Raw genomic sequence first — 20,824 nt, forward strand, 5'->3', positions numbered from 1 at the left:
ATTACGGTATGCACCATTACAATCACTTGTGGTACGAGAACTTTTAAATGCATTCCACACCTCAAAACACTACAGGTTGAGCGACCGCGTCTTCGCTTTAAATTAACCCATGTTTGTTATCGAAGACGGAGAGCTGGCGCACGCGTTTAGAGAGAGGCGCACGTGAACGTTAGCGGCAGGTATAAAGGCGCCGCCCGCAAATCACTCTGCAGGCTGTTTTGAGTTTTGAACTGTTCATACAAAAGAAAAGGTGCGCCAAGCTGCCCGAAACCATGGTCTGTTGGAAGTTTGCGCTGTGTTCAGCGCTCTTCGCGCGCCCGGAATCCCTGCAGCGCTATGCGGCGAAGCTGCTTTACCAGGAGACAGTGGCTACGGTGGTGGTCCTATCACCATGCCTTCAGCGAAACTCTTACGCCACACTAACCAACACACCGTATGAAAAAGCCCTGAAGGTTTATAGGTTGTCTCGTGACCTGTGAGGCAATTATAAATGATTTTTTGCTACTCTAGAAAGTCTAGCAAGAAATTTAACTTTTGAATCAGCCCATAGAGGACGCGTACATCTGTTAGATTCGAAAGTAGGTTACAAAAAATGGTTATATTTTGAAGCACGTTTTTACAACTGGTTGTATTTGAAGAACTCCCGCCATGAGCGGCGCCGAGTTGGAGGCTGGGAAGGCGCGGCTATATTTGTAGACGGTCCCCCGAGAAGAGTGAAAGTTGCCAAAATAAAGATGCCAGAGGAGCAGCAGGACCAGAGGGAGGTGGACCCACGCCCAGTTCGGCGGCCGCGACGAAGATGGCGTCCCGCGAGAAAGCTAAAGGACAGCACGCGACGACCAAAAGCGGACGACTCCCGCGAAGATGGGTGGCCTGTTTCACGCTGGCCATCATCCAGCTCATCATCGGTCTGGGCCTCCTGGCCGTTGGTGCCGCGGACGTTGTCTTCACGCTAGACCACAAGTGTAAAGACCGCACAGGAGCCTCCTTCTTGCAGGTGAGTGGCGCGCTCCTTTTGTTGTCCGCGATCCTACCGCGGTTCGCATGCACTACCGTACGTCGCACGCGCGCGCGTGCGCTGCGTGGAAAGCGCCAACGTGCGTAAGTACAATCGCCGCGATGCCCCGTGCACAGCTCTCACTCAGCCCCGCGGTCATCTTGCACCGCGTTTTGTTGTAAATGCGCGAAACATGGCCAGAACACGCCGTCGACGATCGCGTCCTGTTGCTAGGGCTGGCCTTGTCGCGAGTTCCGGCACCTTGGAATTTTGTTCCGATTGTATGTGGTCCGCTACCGAACTAAAAAGTTTCATTTTACACTGCGACACACCTAAATGTAACTTGCTCAGCGCGAAGTCGAGATTTTTGCCCTCCATGTTTCGCAAGTGTTTGACGCAAAATTTTCGTAATAAATAAAAAGTCCGCAAACTAAAAGAGCAGGACTTTGGACTGAAAGTTTCACTGGGTAAACGCGCTATAGTAATGACTTTCCTCTTTACATGCGGCTTTATTCCTTAGAAAGCCGTGTGAAAGCAAATGGCCTTTGAAAGGCTGATGAATAGAGTTGGGTGTGCACTTGTGCGCTTCTGTGATAGATTGACTCAACTTGGCAACTTTCTAAGCGAGTGATATTCGAGTGTAAAATGAAATGAAACCATTCACAGTAGTGGTTATACCTTCTTTCAATGTCAATCAGAGGGATGTCACTTGCTACTCTCTCACCTATCACTTGGCAACACCCCAAAACATGTAACATGTCCAAGCTCTGTGACACAAGCCTGCATCCTTATTCCGTAGCCAATAAAACAAGTTTGACAATCCCCTCTACTATTTGATCTTCTTAATTGTGAGTGACATGACACCCTAATGGGAGGACATCCATGCACATATACGCATGTTGGTGCATATATCACGAAGCAATGCATATATCACGAAGTATTGGAACTATCCAACGTTCCCTGCCTAAATGTACATTAAATTTTTCAATCTTGTTTCTCATAATTCAATAGTGGTATGGGTTGTGCTTGCTAATACATGCACACAGGAAGGCACATGGATAAACAAACAGGAATGCTCTAGCAATTGATATTTATTGAAAATTTCTGTCTTCATTTATTTACATCACCTAACAGCCACGTGATGCTTCCTATCGCACGGTCGAATTCAACAAGAAAATTTCTTACGTGATAGGACAAACGACAGTGCACTGACAAATTTCGCCCCTTCGTTGATTGTAGCTTTCACCTCTGTAATTTCCCTTGTATATTTCTTTGTGGTTCAAGCATGAACTGATTCAAACCGGCTTGAACCATTTTCTCCTCCAGAGTTCCACTTGAACTTAAATGTTTCCTGCTGAGCTGAATAACCAGAACAAAAAATTTTGACCTATCACAGAGGGCTAATGGCAAATTTGGATTAAGAACCAATTGGAATAGTTTTACGTTATCCCAGCCGAGGAAAACAGCATAAATTTATTTTGTACGATAAATTGACCGTCCTTGTGAGCTGTACAGAAAGATTGAAAAAAAAAAATGCATGCATGGCTGTTCTTCATGTCATAACTGGTTACAAATAATTATAATAAACAAGATTGTGCAAGCACGCCTCGGAAGCAATATTTTTTTTTTTTTTTTGCCAAAAGGATACAAAAATGATGAAAATACATGAGAAGCATCTGGATCCTTAGCATCAAGCTAGTTTGGATCCATACATGAATAATAACAGATTTATATTTATACAATATCAATTTCAACAGTTGTGTGTTTATGCAGGTAGCAGACATCTTGTATTGTAATTATAATTCAATGTTCATACAGGTCTTTGTAATGGTGTTTCAGCTTAACAAAAAGTATTTACTTTGTTTTACGTGTACAGGAAGACTGTTCCACAAAGTACAACCAATGCTAGGAAGCCGCCTTTTGCCATATACATTTTTTACAAGAGGCTGCAGGAAGTTCCCGGCTTCGTAGCCTCTTGTTGGGAACCGGGAAGACATGAATGATGAGCAGTGAAGTGGACAATTGTTAGTTATACAGTTATACACCATAATTGTAGTTTTATAGTTTATTAGCAGTTTAAGGAGCATGACTTGATATTTGTTAAAAAAAACGGCTTTGTAGGGGCTGCATAACTTGAACTTGACAGAGAACAAATTGCTCGCTTCTGCAGCTCTACAAATGGCCTTAGGTAAGATTCATACGTATGGCCCCACGACTCTATACAGTATGATATCTGACTATGAAAAAGAGCAAAATAGATGGTTCTCAAAGTCGGTACATCGAAAAACTGGCGACATTTAAATATCACAAAGCAAACACTGCTGAGCTTTTTACATAGCGAATCAATATGCATTTTCCAGTTTAAATGATGGTCTATTACAACACCTAAATATGTTATGCTATTCACACGTTCAATGGGCTCTCCCTCTACCTGAAGCACGCATGAGTCGAAAGTTATAGCTTTGTGTGAAGAATGAATTAACATATATCTTGTCTTCTTTACGTTCAGTAGCAGCTTATTAGCGTGAAACCAATTACTGATAAGCTTCATTTCTTCGTTAGCTATATGAAAAGCTTCAGGCGTAGATTCATGTGCGCAAATGAGTGCAGTGTCATCTGCATACATGACAGGAGTGAAATTACGCAATATCTACGGCAGATGGTTCACGTATAATGAAAATAATATGGGTCCCAACACTGATCCTTGAGGGACTCCCGTTGAGACCTCAGAAAAATCTGATTCGACATTGAGAAATCGTACCTTTTGTTGTCTATTGGTGAGATAGCTCCTGAAAAATTCTAGACAGACACCACGGAAGCTGTAACGTTCTAGTTTATGTACAGTATCGAAACCTTTTTTTAATGTCAATGAACAAACCTAATACAATCATATTATTGTTTAAGTAGGTGTTTACAATATCAGAGAAAGAAATATAGCGGTGGCAATTGACCTCTTGCTCCTGAAACCATGCTGACTCGGTCTTAGCAATGATTCTCTTTTGACAAAATTCATGGCCTGTATCACGATGAGTTTTTCAAAAGCTGTATTAATGGTGCTCGGGACAGATATTGGGCGATAATTTTCAGGAAGGTTTCGGTCTCCATTTTTGTGTATAAGAACAACATTAGCAAGCTTTGAAAGGTCTGGGTACTTAGCTGTGTAAAATGCACGATTAAAAATATTTTCCAATGGAACGCAAAGTATCTCTGTATATTGTTTTAATATAAACGAAGATACCTCATCACATCCAGTGCTATGTTTACATGGCATCGTATTGACTACTGTGACGATCTCAGCTGCCGTGATTTCGACATAACCAAAGGAATTGATCACCCTATCAGGAAGAATATCACGCGAAACGTCGCGGCATGTATTCGTAATTTCCTTGCCGATGCTACAAAAGTAATTGTTGAAAGATGCCGCTACTAATTCTGCCGATATTCCTGACACATGAGCGTAGGACATACTGTATTGGTTAGGAGTTGTTTTATTATTGAGTTTATAATCTGCCAAGTAATTTTCGAGTCTCTTGAATTTCTAGCAATGGGGGGGGGGGGGGGGGTCGTTGAGAATAGTATTCCTTTTTACGAGCACGCGTGATTTGTGTCACCTTATTTCGGGCTATCCTGAACTTTTCGTAGTAAGGGTTAACTCTGTTTTGCTTGATTTTTGTATGCCAATAGTCTTTCCTTTTTATGAGTTCCAAAATAGCACAGGTCATCCATGGACAAATAGGCTTTTTGTGGTACCCCTTCTCGCGGATGACAGTAGATTGCACTATGGCCTCTCTCAAGTTATTACTTAATAAGCTATATTGCTGATTTGTGTCAGTCCGGTGCAGACTTATATCGCTAATTTCTAAAACGCGTTGTTTTAAAACGTCAATATCAATTTTTTTATGGTAACTCGCAAATTGTTGGCAGGTGTCGTGTTCACGCGGAAATAAGATTACAGTCGGACAATGATCAGAAATTACTGTGTCATAAACAAGACAAGTGTTTTTTGATGTATCAAAATTGCAAAGTATGTGGTCAATTGACGTGAGACGATGAGGAAGTGACCCTGGTAGGGGTCGTAATAACATTATGAAAACCATAGGAACTGATAAGGGTAAAGTATTCATGGTTTGGATTGTTTATGGAGCAAATGAGCAAATGTTGAAGTCCCCACATATTGCTATTTTTCTATTGGAGCTGGTCAAGTGAAGGAGTAAAGCTTCAAAGTGATGCAAAAAATTATCAGTATTTTAGTTAAGGGCACGATAGACAACAACAATAGTTACAGTGGTAGTTTTTACAACGAGGAAATCAAATTCATGCAAAAAAAGAGTATGAAAACTGTGGGTCAACAGAACACTTAATATCCCGTTTTGTGAACAGACCAACACCACCACCTCGCGTGCGAGATAGCCTTGGCCTTGAAAAGAATGAGTAGCCTGGTATATTTTCGACTTCGCCAGGTTTCAGCCATGTCTCGGATACAGTCACAAAATCGAATTGAGATGAATTAGTGGCTAGGAAGGAGCAGAGGTTATCAATATTTTTGTGCAAACTCCGTACATTGCACTGTACGAATGAGTAAGTTTGTTTACTGGGTGGTAACTGATGCAAAGCCATGTTAAGAATTCTTAGCAGATCTTCGAAAGATCTTCCTCAGTTTCAATATGTACGACACTTGAATTCTCTGCTTTCCTAGCAAGAATTTTACCATTTGCCACCCAAGTAAACTTCCAGTTTTTTCCCCTTTTACGCGCCGTAGCCTTTCCAAGTAGAATTTTGTTTTCTATGCATAGATGCTTGTTGATGTAAACTGCCCCAGTGCCTTCAAAGCCAAAGTCTGTTAGACCAAGTTTTTTTCTTTTTTGCTGCTTGCAATACAGTATCACGATCTGTGCGAGATGCGAACTTGATGATTACATTAGGCTTTTCTTTGTTTTTCTTGGGACACGATGAATCACATCGATGTCTGCGCATATCAGAGGAATTCCCAGTTTTTTTCCTGCTTCTACCATTGCATCGGCTAGGTTTTCGTTTGGCTTTTTAGGCAGGCCCTTGATCTCGAGATTTTGTTGACGACCGTATTCTTTCAGCTCTGTAAGCTCTTTCTGGTTTTTATTTAGTTCATCGTGCAGCTGTTCATTTTCGTTCTTCAAAAGTACTTGTTCCTGCTTTACTTTCTCGAGCGCGATTTTGAATTCTTCAAAGTGGGATATAAATATGTCATTAATGTCGCTCCTACTTCAGTTTACATACCAGTGCGACCAGAAGTTACTTCCCCCGCATTTAGTGATTATACAGGATTCCTAGAACCAGGCAACTATTGACAGTTGTTACTTCCAAGTGGTCACAAATGTATTACTGATATCCCTGCCTTTTGACAGGCAACATTGAAAAACTGCAATAACGGTGCTGCCACTTCTAAAATGGCAGTAAGCCCACGTGCATTAACAAATGATGTAGCACGGTTGAACCACAAGTGCAGGCAATGCATGGGTGGTAAGCTCCAGAGAAGGTGGCTGACGTGACTCAAAAACCATTGTTTCTTTTGGGTTTAGTTCCAGATTGAAAAAAAAAAAAAAAGAACATTCCAGTTCTGATTTCTGCAATTTTCTTAATTTCATTTCCGCTTTTCAGTTGAGCTTTGGTTCAATACCATGGTTCCAAAAATTATAAAAGCTCATTCTGTAGTAGTACGCTATGCTTTCCACACCACTGCCATCTGACATGACTGTTGCAAGTAAGTGACTCAATTATGTCGATTTTTGCAGGGTGTCGTATGCGTGGTATCTGGTGCTTTCGCCCTGGCTGCATACTCACCGCGTCGAGTTCGAACACAAGGGCACCCAAATAGAGTCCTGGTCGCGGTGCATGTTCTGCTGTCCTTCCTGGTGGCAGTAGTCAGCTTCAATGTTGTGACATGCTTGGCCACTTACACCGGTGATAGGACCACAGGTAGGTCTTACTTCCTTCTGTCTCATGCCTCAATTGCAACTGCAGCACCTTTTAGCTTGGAGCCTGTATTCACAACACTTCTCTTGCTGAACAACTTTTCCCGATAGACTATTATTTGTGCACCGACCTCTGATAGTAGCAATAAGTGGTTTAGTGAGACAGCCATCATGATGATGACCAGTCATTGATGGTGCTTATAGCAACCTTGTGCGTATGGGCTCTGGTGTTCTGAATCTTATTGGGAGGGTGCAAACTTTGTGCCTGTGATCGTAAACCTGGTGCTAACATTGTCTCAGTGGCTGATCATGAAAGGGATGTACAGTTGAACCGCATAATGAAGTTGCAACTGTCACAAAAATACCTTTGTTTTATCGAAAATTTGTTATAAGCTTATATTTGTTACATGCAAATTATCAGCAAGAAAGATTCTATGTTTACTTCGTTATATCCTATATATTGTTATATGCAACTTTGTTATAATGAGGCTCGACTGTATAATTTATGGGTGGGGCAAGTGTGACAATTTGTACAACTGATTGTATCTGTAATGATACCCTAGCACTGACAACATGCATGGCTTGTGTGAAAGCAAATCTCTTTGTAACTGCTTGCATAACTAGATCCTGAGACTCCTGTATGCATACAAATAAAGTCCTTTTTGCTACTATCATTAGTATTTGCAAATACTTTATGAATGTTTGGTTTGACTGGGGAAACATGCATAACTTTAGCAGAGCGGCGTTACTTGACAGTAAAGTAAGATGAAAGGTGTACTTGGTACATTCCACCTCTGCAAAGAAAAAAAAAAGGATGTTTTTACCTATCTTGTAAAGCACTCTATAGCTCGGCATTAATGTGTATTGTGGGGATGCGCGACTCACGTGTCCCCTGATGTTGTTTTTCCCGCATGGCTCCCATATCCTGTAATCCGGCTTCGCTGCGTGGCTTTACGGCGGCGGAGATCGGTGTGGTTACGGCGTATTGCGAGAGATGACGCAAGTGTTGCGCTGCTAATGCCACCTAATGGCGGGGTGACTTGGGCACAAAAAGAAGGCGCTTCCTCTTTGGATTGACATCGGTGAGCGATGCGGGCGTTCCGCGTGTGCGCCGATCCACGCTTCGCAAGACCGTCTCGCGAGGGTAGGAGCAGGACACCGGAGTGGACGAACTCTGATTGTTCGAACGCGCCACCGTTCGCGTGACCGTACACGTGAATGACTAGGCGTTGGTGTTTAGCATGCAGGCGAACATATTTGCTCGCTATCCGGTCGCAGTGAGTCAGACTTCCTCGATTTGTCGCGCACTCATCGGCGTAGTAATTCGGCTCGGGTGCAATACTGTATGAAAGGAGCAATAAATGCCCTTTTGATTGTTTGTACTACTGTGTTGTCATTACTATGTCCCAAGAGCACGTGTGAGACCCCACAGCATATGCTCACTAAGCAAAAAACATTTAGCTAGTGTCATTCATAGGAATAAGTATGTGTGGCAAATTTGTTAACCTGTCAATGGACAGCATAAGTGTGGAAACATTAGATAGGTGAACAGGCATGGATTATCCAAATCTGTGTGTTACTGGGATCTTGGTGTGTCTTTAGCAAGCGCAAAAAGCTTGGACACCATACCAGTGGTTGCTCCATAAAGATGCGATTTTTGCTTTTAGTAGCATGCTCAAAAGCTCAGTGGTGGTTTTGTTTGCTCTGACATGTTTGTGCAAGAGCATCCAAGCGCATTGGAGGTCACAAAGTGAACCTGTCTCCACTTGCCTTGTTCGTGTCCTCTTTTGCACTTTAAAGGATCCCTGAAACGGTTCTGAAAATTTTGTAGACGCGTAGGGTACAGCTACAGTAAAACATTCGCGTCACAATTTAAGTGAAGCGTCTTATATTAAGAGAGCTACGGACGATTACAAGTTACCCTCCTCCCTAGCCATTCATTTTCTCCTCAACTCGTTCGCCTAGTGATCGGGGCTAAGTTCCGCCTTTGCTGGCTCTACGTCATGATGTGACGTCATGTCGTCTACTTCCGGTTGTCTTGGAGCCAGCGCACTGAAGGCTCTCCAACCTGCGTCTCCGCTCGCCGCCTGGCCGTCGATCCCCAGCGAGAGCGATCAAGCAGCGTGTGTTACATGCATTCTGTCGCAGCGCCGAGCGTGTCCGGTATTCCGGTAAGCACAGCTGAGCTGGGCGTTTTTACGAATAGGCAGAATGCTAAACTATAAGCCCCTCCATACCGCTGTGATGAAGGAGCTTTGCAGATGTACGTGAGCAGCCTGATCGGCATGCACGGTCAGCCATCTGGTGACGCAGAGCTTAACCAACCAAATACAGAGCTTAATGTTGCTGTAACCAAGTGTAAAAGATAAAAAGACAACGTGTTCAAGATTACGCTCCTGCCGAAAATTTGCACCAGCAACAAAGTAGAATACACTTGGTTAATGCTATATTAGCTCTGTGTTTGGTTGAGCTTTGTGCCGCTAGGGGGGGGGGGGGGGGGGTGGCTGCATCGTGCAAGAAGTTCACGTTTGCGCCTTCGTTCATCACGTAAGAGGCCCAATACACTTGTGCTTGCGTTTACCCGAATACCGGACACGCTAAACTATATTGTGGTAGTAATCCTTCGACGTAAAGTGACGGCCGCAAACGCGTGGATTCTGGCGCCGTTTGGATACCGACAGTCCGATGTGCTGCAGCCACTACGCTCGTCTGCTGCCTTGCAGAAGGGCACGATGTTGCCGCTTGACATGTTGCCGATTGCTACGTTTGCAGCCCAGAATGCAAGGGCGAACCATAGTGCCTGCGAAAAGAAAGAACAAGACCAACACTGACCGCGCAGCTCTCGTCAACACGGAGCATGTTGTAACACAAGCAGATGACACTTGCTGTTGGCCGGAAGTGCTTTTAGGGTAGTAGTGTAGTGATACATGTCCTTGTTCATTCTCTTTCTGTTAGTTTCCTTTTATAGAACCAAATTAACTAACATCTAAACTATTACGAACAATATTTTTTCACCATAATGTTGGAAAAATAATCGATGACGCGCCCTAGGCAGCCAATCGGATAGCTCGCCCTACTGACGTCATATGGCCAAATCGCGTCACTTGGTCAGGGGCGGCTGAAAACTCAGCCGATTGGCGTGCTGCGATCGGCAGTGATGTACCTTTTTAAAACCTTATAATAAATTACACGCTTTATGTGGAGCGCTTAGATGCGTCAATTAATGATCAGGAGGACCTACTCTAACGACTCAGTACGTTTGTACAAAATCATATCAGGGTCCCTTTAAGGCGCTTGATCATTAACAAACCAGACTAGACCTCTATGCCCATCAGGTTTGTGCAGCTGTAATGGTTACTATATCACTTTTTTTGTTGTTGTGCCACAGAGAGCATAACAGCAACAATTTAATGAAAACTAACACTTACATTTAGGTGGAGTTTGTTCACACGCAAGGCTATTTTGAACCGTTTCCACTTTTGAAACTTGGCAAACCGCTGCATTAGCACTGCAGTCTTGCAAAGCCTAAGATGAATACAAGTTTTCTCACTTGTAGATTAGCACAAAAGAAAATTTGTAAGTGTAGTGAAAAAAATGGCACAGTTTAGCCCTAAGGGCGAAGCAATGAATGCGATAGCAACACAGCAATGTCATACGAAGTAAGGTGAGCGGCTTTGGTAGCAATATGAATTGTAGTAAACATGAGCTGATTAAGTAAGCAGGTGTGCTGCGGCGTAAGTAGACCGACATGAGATAGACTCCATGACCACGAGAAGGCGCGTGTGAAACGGTGGTGTTGATGAGAAGCGCTTCCCGTGGGCAGCGCGTGCGAAGGGACACACCTGTAGCGCTGCACTGCCGATCCGGGCAGCATTGCATGTGTAGCATGCGTTGGAAAATGTGGCCCGACTATTACTAACTGAATGAACAAGCGTGGTGTGAGCGCGCACAAACAAACATGAATAGATCACACTGAATGACTGCAGACGACTGTCAAAACGCTGGCAGCAAGCGCATACGCCGCAGCGGGTGAAGGTAAAGCTTAGGCGAAGGTGCATGAGATCTATCGCTTCAACGGAAACTGAGCGGCGAATGCACAGCGCATAGAAAGGTCAGAGCCGTGTGGAGATAAGAGACGGTGCGGGCGAGCGACGAGCGCGGTTGTTGGCAGAGTAGAAGTGCTCCCTCGGCGCTGGCTTCCCGCTTCCTTGCTTGCACGTGGGAGATTGAGTGCGTTCGCTCTTCGTGATAGCGCGCGTCCCCGCACGCTTCCGCTCGGGCATACGGCGCGCGGCGAAGATTTTATCTATACGGAACCTCACGGCGACGGCGACGCCAACGGCAGAAATCCGGTTGAAGTGTCCATATAATTGCTATCGCAGTAAAAGACGAAGATGCAAACAGTACAAGGCATTGCCATCCCACTAGCACAAGACTCGAGCTCATAGTGTTGGTGCCAGAGGCTAGGACTGTTGCTTCAGAGCCTCTTTCAATTGCTTGAATGAGTTTTCTTAAATCCCCTTTTCACTTTCTTTTCTGTTCTACTATACACATACGTCGGCAGGATAAGCGGATACTTACTCACACTCATGTGCACCTACATGAGTCAGCACTAACTCGCGTAATAGTCACTTCCATTCACACTTGCCGGCGCCCATACTCATGTGCACACACAGCCGCCAACATGTCACCCACATTCATACTCACACCCACTCAGTCACCGTCACTGACTTTCATTCATACTCACGTTAATCAGCACTCACTGGCACTCACTCACATTTATGCTCACGTCCACTCACACATTTCCTCACTCACTAATGCTCTATCTCATGTTTGTGAAGCGAGTGTGTTCATGAGTAAATATGCCAACCTATGTCTATGTATCATACCGCTTATGTGCATTTGACTCTCCTCATGTTTTGCTTTGCGTTGGCAGCCCTGTTTGCAGTTATCCTGGCCAAGGTGGTGCTGACCTACACATGCCATGTCTTGGGAGGCGTCTGTGCGGGTGTGGCGGTGCCCGACCTGTGCCGCAATGGTTCTGGCCTTGTCACATTTGACACCTTCCACAGGGATGTCACTGCCAAGCAGGTGGGTGCAATGCGGACACAGTGACAGACAGATCAAGTAAACAGACCGTGAAGTGACATTAGAAGCTTGCAAGTTTTTCATGTGTATGTAGTTAGTATAAAATATCTGACAAAACCTGGCTGCCGTGAACCGTATAGTTTATTGACCTTTTTGGGTTCAGTACATGCAAAGCTTTTTTGTGGACTTGCCCGCTGCATTTGCAGCATTGCCAGTGTAATAAACAAGCTTTTCCTAGAGCTGTGTGACATATACTGTTTCAACTACAAAAAAAAATGTCTCGTAGAATTTTGCTCAAATGTACTACAAAATTTGGCTAAAAGGCAAATATGCCAAAGAGAAAATGCTTTATCAGTATGGAGATCCTCTTTGTTTTCATCATTTCAAAAAGGAATAGTTTAGGAACTTGAGCCACAGTGACGGTTGTGTAGGATAGTATTGAGAATAGTATTGTAAGCTGGCCACATACTAGCCCTGTGGTCGTGGTTCACATTATTTATGCGAGTGTGTGCACATTTATGCATGTGCTTGGATTGACCTGAAAACTCGTATCCAGCCTAGTCTGCTAGATATAGAGCTTGACTTCAGCTCAACAGTTGATGTGCTGATTGTTCACATGCCACTTTGAATGTTTATTGCAAGTGATAATGTGCAAGAAACTGCTGGCTTATACTTTTAGTAGAGGTGCAGTTACTCTCTCTCTCTCTCTTTTTTTCATTTTCTTCTCCTTACTCGATAAATGAATAATCCTTGGCTGCTTGTTTCTGTTGCTCGTTATGTTGCTGAATATGGTGAATAGTGCATACGATAGGAAAAGAGAGCTACAAAAAGGACATATACGTACTTTTATATTTATTGTCTTGTCATCTGCACTGTTTGCCATATTGAAAGAAAGCAAGCTTGTGCAGCTTGAAGCACTTATTGAGCTGGCTTGCCGCACCCTCTGCATCAATTTCAGGTGCCACAGAACCAGAGTAGTAACGCCCCCACCACCACAGCTGCTCCCAGCAGTGCAGCTGGGCCAGTGCAGCTACCCGAGGCACGAAGCCATGTACAGGAGGCCCCTGGAACAGGCGAGAAGCTCACCGTGGTCACTCTTCCAGAGGCAGACGTCATCTACGCCGTGCCCGAAAACAGCTACGTAGTGCGCCGCCCAGAGGGGTCATACGTGGCTCCCCCTGGCAACTCCCGGCTGGCACCCTTCTTTCCCACCTATACACGGGTTGCAATTGAATGACAGTGTCTATCACAAGAAGGTCGCAGGCCACACTGATGCCCTGTTGCACAAACATGCATTCGATGGATACACAACAAGCCACCGAAAATGTCCTCGCCATCCTTTCCCACCTCTGGTAACAGGCTTCAGTTGCTTCGGCCTTGGCAAATGCCCCTAGGTGGCCACTGAGACTTCATTTCTCTGTCTTTCTTGTCTCTGTTTGGCTGAAGACGTAATGCTGTCTTGTGGCTGTCCACCTGGTTATCTGGCAGTGATCTTGCAGCCACGAGTGGTCATACAGGCTGTATATATGGTGCTAGTAAATGTCTGTGTTATGTGATTTGCCCGTCACTCGACAGCTATAATGTGTACTGCAAACAAGCTCTACTGCTTCTAGTTACAGCTTTTCTGTTCATACTTCAGTAATGATGTTGAAGCGAAATGGTCCAGTCGAATTATTTCTGTGCTTATGGCACCACCAATTCATAAAAAATATCATACTCGAGTTGTTTGCCTGGCAAGTAATCATTAGGCTGGTTTGACATCTTTTCGTTGTCTTTTTTATTTTTATATTGCACTCACTCAAATGAGGATAGAACATGGTGTTTAGAAAATGCTCATTTTATCGCTTATATCCACTGCAGAGAGTCAAACCACTGAAAAATGAAGTATGCAAGACTTCTAAGCTAAGCAGTTTTTTTCTTAACGAGCTGTTGTACACAGTGGCTGTGTTCTCAATGTGAGACAGTGGAGCAGTCCTGAGAGAAAGCAGGATTTCTATCTGTAAATTGTTCCTAAGCAGCGAAAAGTGTGCCTTCAAAAGCCAGCTTGACCACTAGCTTTAAAGCATCAGCCATAGTGAATATTTCCCATGGATTGTTGGCGTGGTTGTTCCAACATCGGATTAACCATTTTTACACTGTGTGACAGCCGCGCTGTTATGGTTGAAATGCCTGCCATAGTGTTATCACATCAATACTCTCCAATAAAATAAAGCTCTGGATAGTGAGGTCATCACAAGCATAAAATGGAATGTTGGATGGAACCACACCAAAAGTATGTTGGAAATATGTTCCACATAGTTGTTTTTTTAGGCTGTAATTGTAGTGCCTTTGATTGTGCAACTTAAAACCATTGCACTACAGTCAACGTCCGATTTTTCGGGCTCGACTAGGAGTCGCGAAAACGTCCGAAAAATCGGGCACTCCGAAAAAATGAATGCATGCCTTTTACTGCCCCCGAGGGCTCAAACCGCCACAGCCACGTCCGAAATAGCTCTGAAGGCCTGCCTGTACACTTATTAGGTGTATCGGTGCTATTACTGTGACAGGCGGGTGCATGCATGCATAATTAACAAATATGTACATGTGTCCCGTGACAGTTGCCCCTTTCCACTCTTTGTATGCTTCACCGTTTAACACTGCTGTATTGCGGCGAAGCTGACTTTTAGAAACTGGCAATATGCAGTGCATCAAGCGCTCCGTGCTTCAAAGCCATCAGCGAGGATTACTTACAAAGGCGGGGTCAGCACTGTTGCTGACAGTGGCAAATTCTTTCAATGTAATAGCACTGAACAACAGGAAGCTCGGTGGTGGCTACGGCTGCCAGCAGATCGGCATGCGAGAGCGCCGGTTCAAGGCTTTGATAATCAAAATGGTGGCCGTAGTGGCTTCGATGAAAGCAATTTCGGGCATGCGGTCGTGGCAGAACGTCTGGAAAATTGGACGGCGAAGAGCCTTTGCGTCCGAAATTTCAGACGTTCTTATGCATTGGCTCTATGGGGTAAGTGGCGGTGCCGCGAAGGTGTCCAAATTATCGGACCGTGTCCGAAAAATCGGTCATTGACTGTACATCTGAGCAAATTGATGCAGGAAAGTGTGCCTAGGCTAAAAAGTGAGGCACCTCACCGATGCATATTTAATTGATACTATGTGTATCACACTTTTTTCTTTCTTTCTTGTAAACATTTTTACTGGTGTGAAGCAAAGACATTGTTGAAGGCTAAGTTCTTTCCTCGAAGACATGCTCAAACATCACTTATGTTTGCTGCTTAATGTCGTTTGATCACTTCTCAGTCAGCAGAATCTCGTCTCCTTTTTTTTTTTCTCTTTTCCTTTTTTTCTGCATTCACTGGGCAAGCCAGTAATTGCGTCTAGCGAAGCATACCTCTTTTTGTAACCGTCCACAACCACTGAAGCCTGCTTTCTTTAATGTTGGTGCTCACGTTTTGCTGGCTTTTATTGTCAGTGTGTCAGTTTGCCAGCTAGATGTTTACATATGCTTTCACAAAGTGCCTTTCTCTCTCTGGCTGCTATTGGTATTCTGATGAAGTCTTTACCCTTTACCCGATGCTGTATAAGCATAGTCTTCATGAATGTAATGCGACAACAGATTTAACACGCAGAGAAAGATTTGGAGGTCCCTAAAAATTAATTACATTGATGATTCTAACACTACCTGACACTACATACTACAACCATGGCCAAAGGCATGGAAAAAAAAAACCCTTGAGCCCATTCTATCCAGCCTTACCGCTTAGCCATGGTGTTCTGCTGCTGGGAATAAGGACTTGGGTTCAACTCTCATCCTACGTGACCTTGGAGGCAGAACACATATACTTGTCACAGTGGCTTAGTAGTTGTGGCATTGTTTTGCTGAGCACTAAGATGGGGGCTCGTTTCCTGGCCGTGGCAGCCGCATTCCGATGAGGACAGGTATGCAAAAAAGCTCATGTGCTTGTGTTTTGAGGTGCACAATAAAAAGGCCCAGGTGGTCTAAATAAATCTGGAGTCCTCCACTATGGTGTCCCTCTCAACCATCTGCATAGTTTCAGGGTGTTAAACCTCACAATTGAATTAACTTAGATCGTAGGTCCACTATCATGAACCCCAGGCGGTCTTAAGTTTATTTGGAGACCAGTCTAAGTTTACTGGGGCTGGTTAGTGTGCATCTCCTCTTCTACTGCAGCTGCGGTGGTTGAGCATTGCTGCACGTGTCCTATCTTGGAGGCGATTTACAGTGGGTTCGAAGGCTAGCTGACCCTAAATAGCTGATAGCTTCATGTGCGCTGTGTTTTCACACGCCTAGTCCGCGTTGAAGCGAGAGGTAGCGCGAACGGGAATTCGGTCGCCACTGCTGCAGCTCTTCATCGCGCCAGCATTCTGACAGCGAGTGTCCGTGGTCATCGAGTGAGATGTGTTTGTGTTTGCGTATGCACGCGTGACAGCATGCTTGTTAATTTAGTTGCTAAGCAAATCTTTACAGCAGTTTATGCAGCTAATAAAGCAAGTAACCTTACTTTGTATAGCTGTTTAGTAAGTTGCTACCGCAATCAATGCTTCACCTGTCAGGCGAAACTGTGACTTTTTTTACTTTCAAGCATCAGCACTGTATGTGCACTTGTGCTCAGCAATTCTGCAAGGACCACAGTGTACACAGACACCTCAATGTACCTACTGGATGGCTCTTGTAGTAAGTTTACTATGCTTTTGTGAAGTTGGCCACCATGTCATATTCCAGTCCTATAGACTTGTTTCCTTTTCTTCCACTGCCATGGTAATGAAAACCAAATGATCCTGTGTGCCTTTTTCACAAAACAGCACTGCCAAAGAACATGGTTAACAACAGTAAGCCAGAATGCCATAGCACAAGAGTACTGAAAGTGTTTGGAGATGGCATGTTCTACATAAGTTTCAAGTATTTCTAGATGGTTTTGTGAGTACATCTCACACTACTGGAGCAGAAGACATTGTTTCATTTACAATGAATTGTACAAGATACCGGTGCTAGTTAAACAAATCTTAATCACCATTATTAGCGACGCAGTTCGGTATGGTAGTGCTTTTTTCCCACCACACTTATTCACTGATGTGTGAACATAGTAGAACATGAATCAACTGCAATATGCTGGTCAAGTCAAAACCCAGTCAATGCGATTATGGATATTTTGTGTGGTGTTATTTGTTTTTATTTTATTGTTTTTTTCTCTTCGTTTTCCCCTACCGCATTTATCATTCAGATAGGTCTGCATTGCCACAATGTGGATGTGCTGAACTCAATTCTCCCGTAAATTTTTTGGTGGACAGATCCATTTGTCATGCAACAATGGCTTTGTGTCAGAGATACGATTTTATATGTAGATACGTAAACATATGTGCATATATCTGTGTTTACATTTGCGTAAAGTATTGTTTCAGACTTCCTGGGCACGATCTGTAGTCTTTGTTAATGTTGGGTCACAGCTTTCCTTTAGTTATTCAGGGTTTGGTTGGTTCCTGTTTTATGTAGCACTGTCCTTTTAGTGCTATGCTCTGCTACTGTATTCATCTTGTTTTCTTTTCGAGAGCAGTACATTTTTGTGTCAGAGTAAGGTCGCTGTTTTGGATGCCTTTTAGTCGACTGAAGTCTGTTCTGCACCACCTCATTTTTGCGACTTTATAGCACCCTGTACACTTGCCAGACGAGTGGCAAAATACTTTGTGTGTGTTTGTACATGTTTGTCTGCATTATGCAGTGTGAAATAGATGTGCCTTAAGCTCAACCCGCACGGAGCACTGCTTACCCATCTGGCTACATGCCTGCGTCAGCTTACACGGCTTATGGTTCGTATGTGTCTGGTTCTGAAAAGGGCAACTACCCTCGCGATTCATGCAGTTTTGTGTGTTCTGTCTACCTGGCACTACAACAGCCACATTGCAGTGTGTTCAGTGTAGAAACATTGTGGCAACTCAAACCGTACATAACAACCCCAGCTAGGGCAACTCAGCCATCAAGTCAACCATACCAACTTTTTGAACTCCCTTTTTCCTAAATTCTGATTGATAGGTACACTACTTTCTGCTTAGGCACAAACTTGAACTTGCTGCTCAAGTGAGATAAAACATAAATTATCGTGCCCTTCAATTTGATTCTACACAACCGTAATAAGGTACTTAATTGGGTGAGTTGGAATTTCAAAGCCATAGCAGACTTTTAGCACAGAATTGCACAAAAATTATGGGAATGAACGAGCGGCATTTTGTCCACGGTTTTTGTTCCCATGATATTTGAGTAATTCTGCCCTGAAATTCTGCTACTGATTCTACATAACCACCCAGGTACCATTTATTTTCAGTAGTTGTTGCCCTAGTTAGCCACTCAGCATATATGGCTGCAGCCTGATTTGAGCTTTGGAGAGCAGAGACACTGACATCTAGTGTGTGCAAACATGTGCATGAATTTCTGTGCATTACGTTGTATGACTGCACATAGTGATTTCAAGGTGTGCAAGCTGATGCAGACGCATAACCAGACGCATGTGCAGTGCTCCATGTGGTCCAGGCTTTGTCTTGATGTGTCACGAACGATGCAGCAGCTTGCAAGTGTGATAAACGTGTCAAGAGCTTGTTTTTGTTTGTTTTTGAAAGCATGGACTTGCAAAGTCATGCCTCCTAACTGTGGCCAAAAACTTTGCTACAATGCCAACAGATTGTCTACACTACTTCTTGCTGCTTGACGTAATTTATTGCCGATGATTGTTAATCACGGAAGCTAGTCTTGCGTTCTCGCAGGACAACTGAATACATTCACTTGTGTCTTATGCTTCCTCTTTATAATCAAAACCCATTTATGTACTCCACCCGGCTAGTTCTATACTCTACAGTTGAAAATGTACATGTTGCAATGAATGTTGCGTTTGTAAGGAATCCGAGTGTGAACAGCTCTACTAGCACCTGCTGGCTCATTTGTGCTCAAATTTCAGACAGAGGTAGCATTTCATAGTGCAGTTTGTTTGGTACCATGCTTGTAAGTAGTAATTAACTGTTTTGCCCTGAATAAATACAAAGTACATGTCACTTGCGTGATGCCAAAGTAAATTTTTTTTCATGGAATAGAGTTATTGTATGCTCACATAGGGAGTGGAGTTATAATTTGTTTTCCATGCGTCGTTTGCACTACCATTCGCTGGGCGCAATCACATGGTTCAAAATGCAATGGTGCACGGCGGGAAAGTCGCCATTGAGGGAGAGCTAAACATTGGCAACGACAGCTCCAGCTCCTTGTCCAACGAAAAATGCCCAGACAACTGCTTCCAAAACTGATCTCCTTCTTTCGTTCATTCAGGGCAAATGTATCATAAGTGCCTTTTATGTTTATCTTGTTTGCTGTTTCGTTGATTGGCATCCGTGTTGACAAATGGTACCTCCACACTTGTGTGGTGAAGGATCCTGTGCTAGGCTACACATCAGTGCATGCAAAGGGGTATTTCTGCTTGTGGCTAGGAAACCATGCAATCAAGCAGGCTTGAGAGTTTGAGATAAAGTGGTTTAAATGCGCTGTTATCTGTTATTGTGTTTTGTGCAGCCTGGCTCCTACACACATGAAGTGTGGCTTTCCCTCGCAAACATCCTTTATTTGATGCACAAGATGGTGGATCTCCGTGCGACTCCTCTCCCCACAAAAACACATATAGTAATTCTACTATGGAAGCAATGGTAGTGCCACCTATTGCCAAGAGGGCAAATCTGCAATGCATATTTCCTTCTTTGTGGTGGATGCTTTGCTCTCCTAGGTCATATGGCACCATTGTAGCTTCTACTGAAAAAAAGGGGGAAAGGTGACTTGTTTGGCCATGCATTGCTGCAGACATCTACTTCATTTCATCTGGTATACATATACCAGATGAAATGATCAAGTGCAACAACCGGGCACGGTATCAAACAAAATACAGTATCACATGACACCTCTGTATGGAATTTGAGTGAAAACGACACCCGTTTTGCCAGGGGGGCTGGTTATACAGGGCTCTCTTGTCGACGTAACATGCAGTGCACAGGTTGAAGGTCTGCAGTTGGTTTTACATCTTGTTCCTTGCTGTTACATTGTTGTCTGTTTGCACGCAGTGAATAGTGAGGCAGTTAGTGCTGCATGTCTGCTGCTCTAACTGTCCACAATGGCACACATTTTATTTTAATAACTGCCAACATTTGTTTTTGTGAAGCCTCATTAAACACATGACTTCAGGCAGCTGTCTGTCTTTTCACTGGTAAAGTACACTGAACAGTGATACATTTCCTGTGAATGTTTGCAGTGTCTGCTGGCCATACAACAGACCTTTTCTGGGTATGCGAGTGCCATCAACAGCCATGTAAACGCTTGTGGGAAATGTGTGTACGCTACAGGAGACGGGCATCACACTTTTGCTTTCCTCCTGCGCCGTACAAGCACCTGTCAGCAGTAATAACTGAAGCAAATTTGGCAAGGTGGCACATGTTACTGGCCAATTCAAACAAGAACGTCTCGTTTATTGTTTAGCTGCGACGATCACTTGCCTCTTCGTGATGCCAACTGTACAGTGTTCCCACGCAACACTGCTTTTTCTTCCTTTTCTATTTTTTTGCTGGCGGAACTGGGAACTGGGAACCCCCTCCACCTAGTATTTAGTGCGCACACCCTTTGACGCAGAATAATCCTGGGTGACATGGAAATTGAATACTAAGCCATAAACAATGTGCATATTGAATACTAAACCCAGCAGCATGTTCCACAGTTGCAGAGGCAACTGTCAGGTAAACTTGGTTTATGGTCCGCCTTTAA

At 43.9% G+C, this 20,824-nt stretch overlaps 1 protein-coding gene across 1 annotated transcript; it reads left to right on the forward strand.

Annotated features, from left to right (window-relative positions):
* Nucleotides 1-428: 428 nt before the first annotated feature.
* On the forward strand, nucleotides 429-20,251 carry LOC119466244 (uncharacterized). Its single transcript, XM_037726728.2, has 4 exons — nucleotides 429-997; nucleotides 6,766-6,949; nucleotides 11,882-12,036; nucleotides 12,992-20,251. The coding sequence occupies exons 1-4, from the start codon at nucleotides 800-802 to the stop codon at nucleotides 13,268-13,270; spliced, it is 816 nt and encodes a 271-aa protein (XP_037582656.1). The 5' UTR covers nucleotides 429-799; the 3' UTR covers nucleotides 13,271-20,251.
* Nucleotides 20,252-20,824: the final 573 nt, after the last annotated feature.

This window comes from Dermacentor silvarum, chromosome 10, assembly GCF_013339745.2.
Source record: "Dermacentor silvarum isolate Dsil-2018 chromosome 10, BIME_Dsil_1.4, whole genome shotgun sequence".
NCBI lineage: Eukaryota > Metazoa > Arthropoda > Arachnida > Ixodida > Ixodidae > Dermacentor > Dermacentor silvarum.

What these genes read in the sequence shown, in the direction of transcription:
- LOC119466244 (XM_037726728.2), top strand. Translation starts at nt 800, where the DNA reads ATGGCGTCCCGCGAGAAAGCTAAAGGACAGCACGCGACGACCAAAAGC. An exon ending in CACCGGTGATAGGACCACAG is followed by an intron (nt 6,950 to 11,881) that starts GTAGGTCTTACT and finishes TTGCGTTGGCAG; the next exon opens with CCCTGTTTGCAGTTATCCTG. An exon ending in GGGATGTCACTGCCAAGCAG is followed by an intron (nt 12,037 to 12,991) that starts GTGGGTGCAATG and finishes CATCAATTTCAG; the next exon opens with GTGCCACAGAACCAGAGTAG.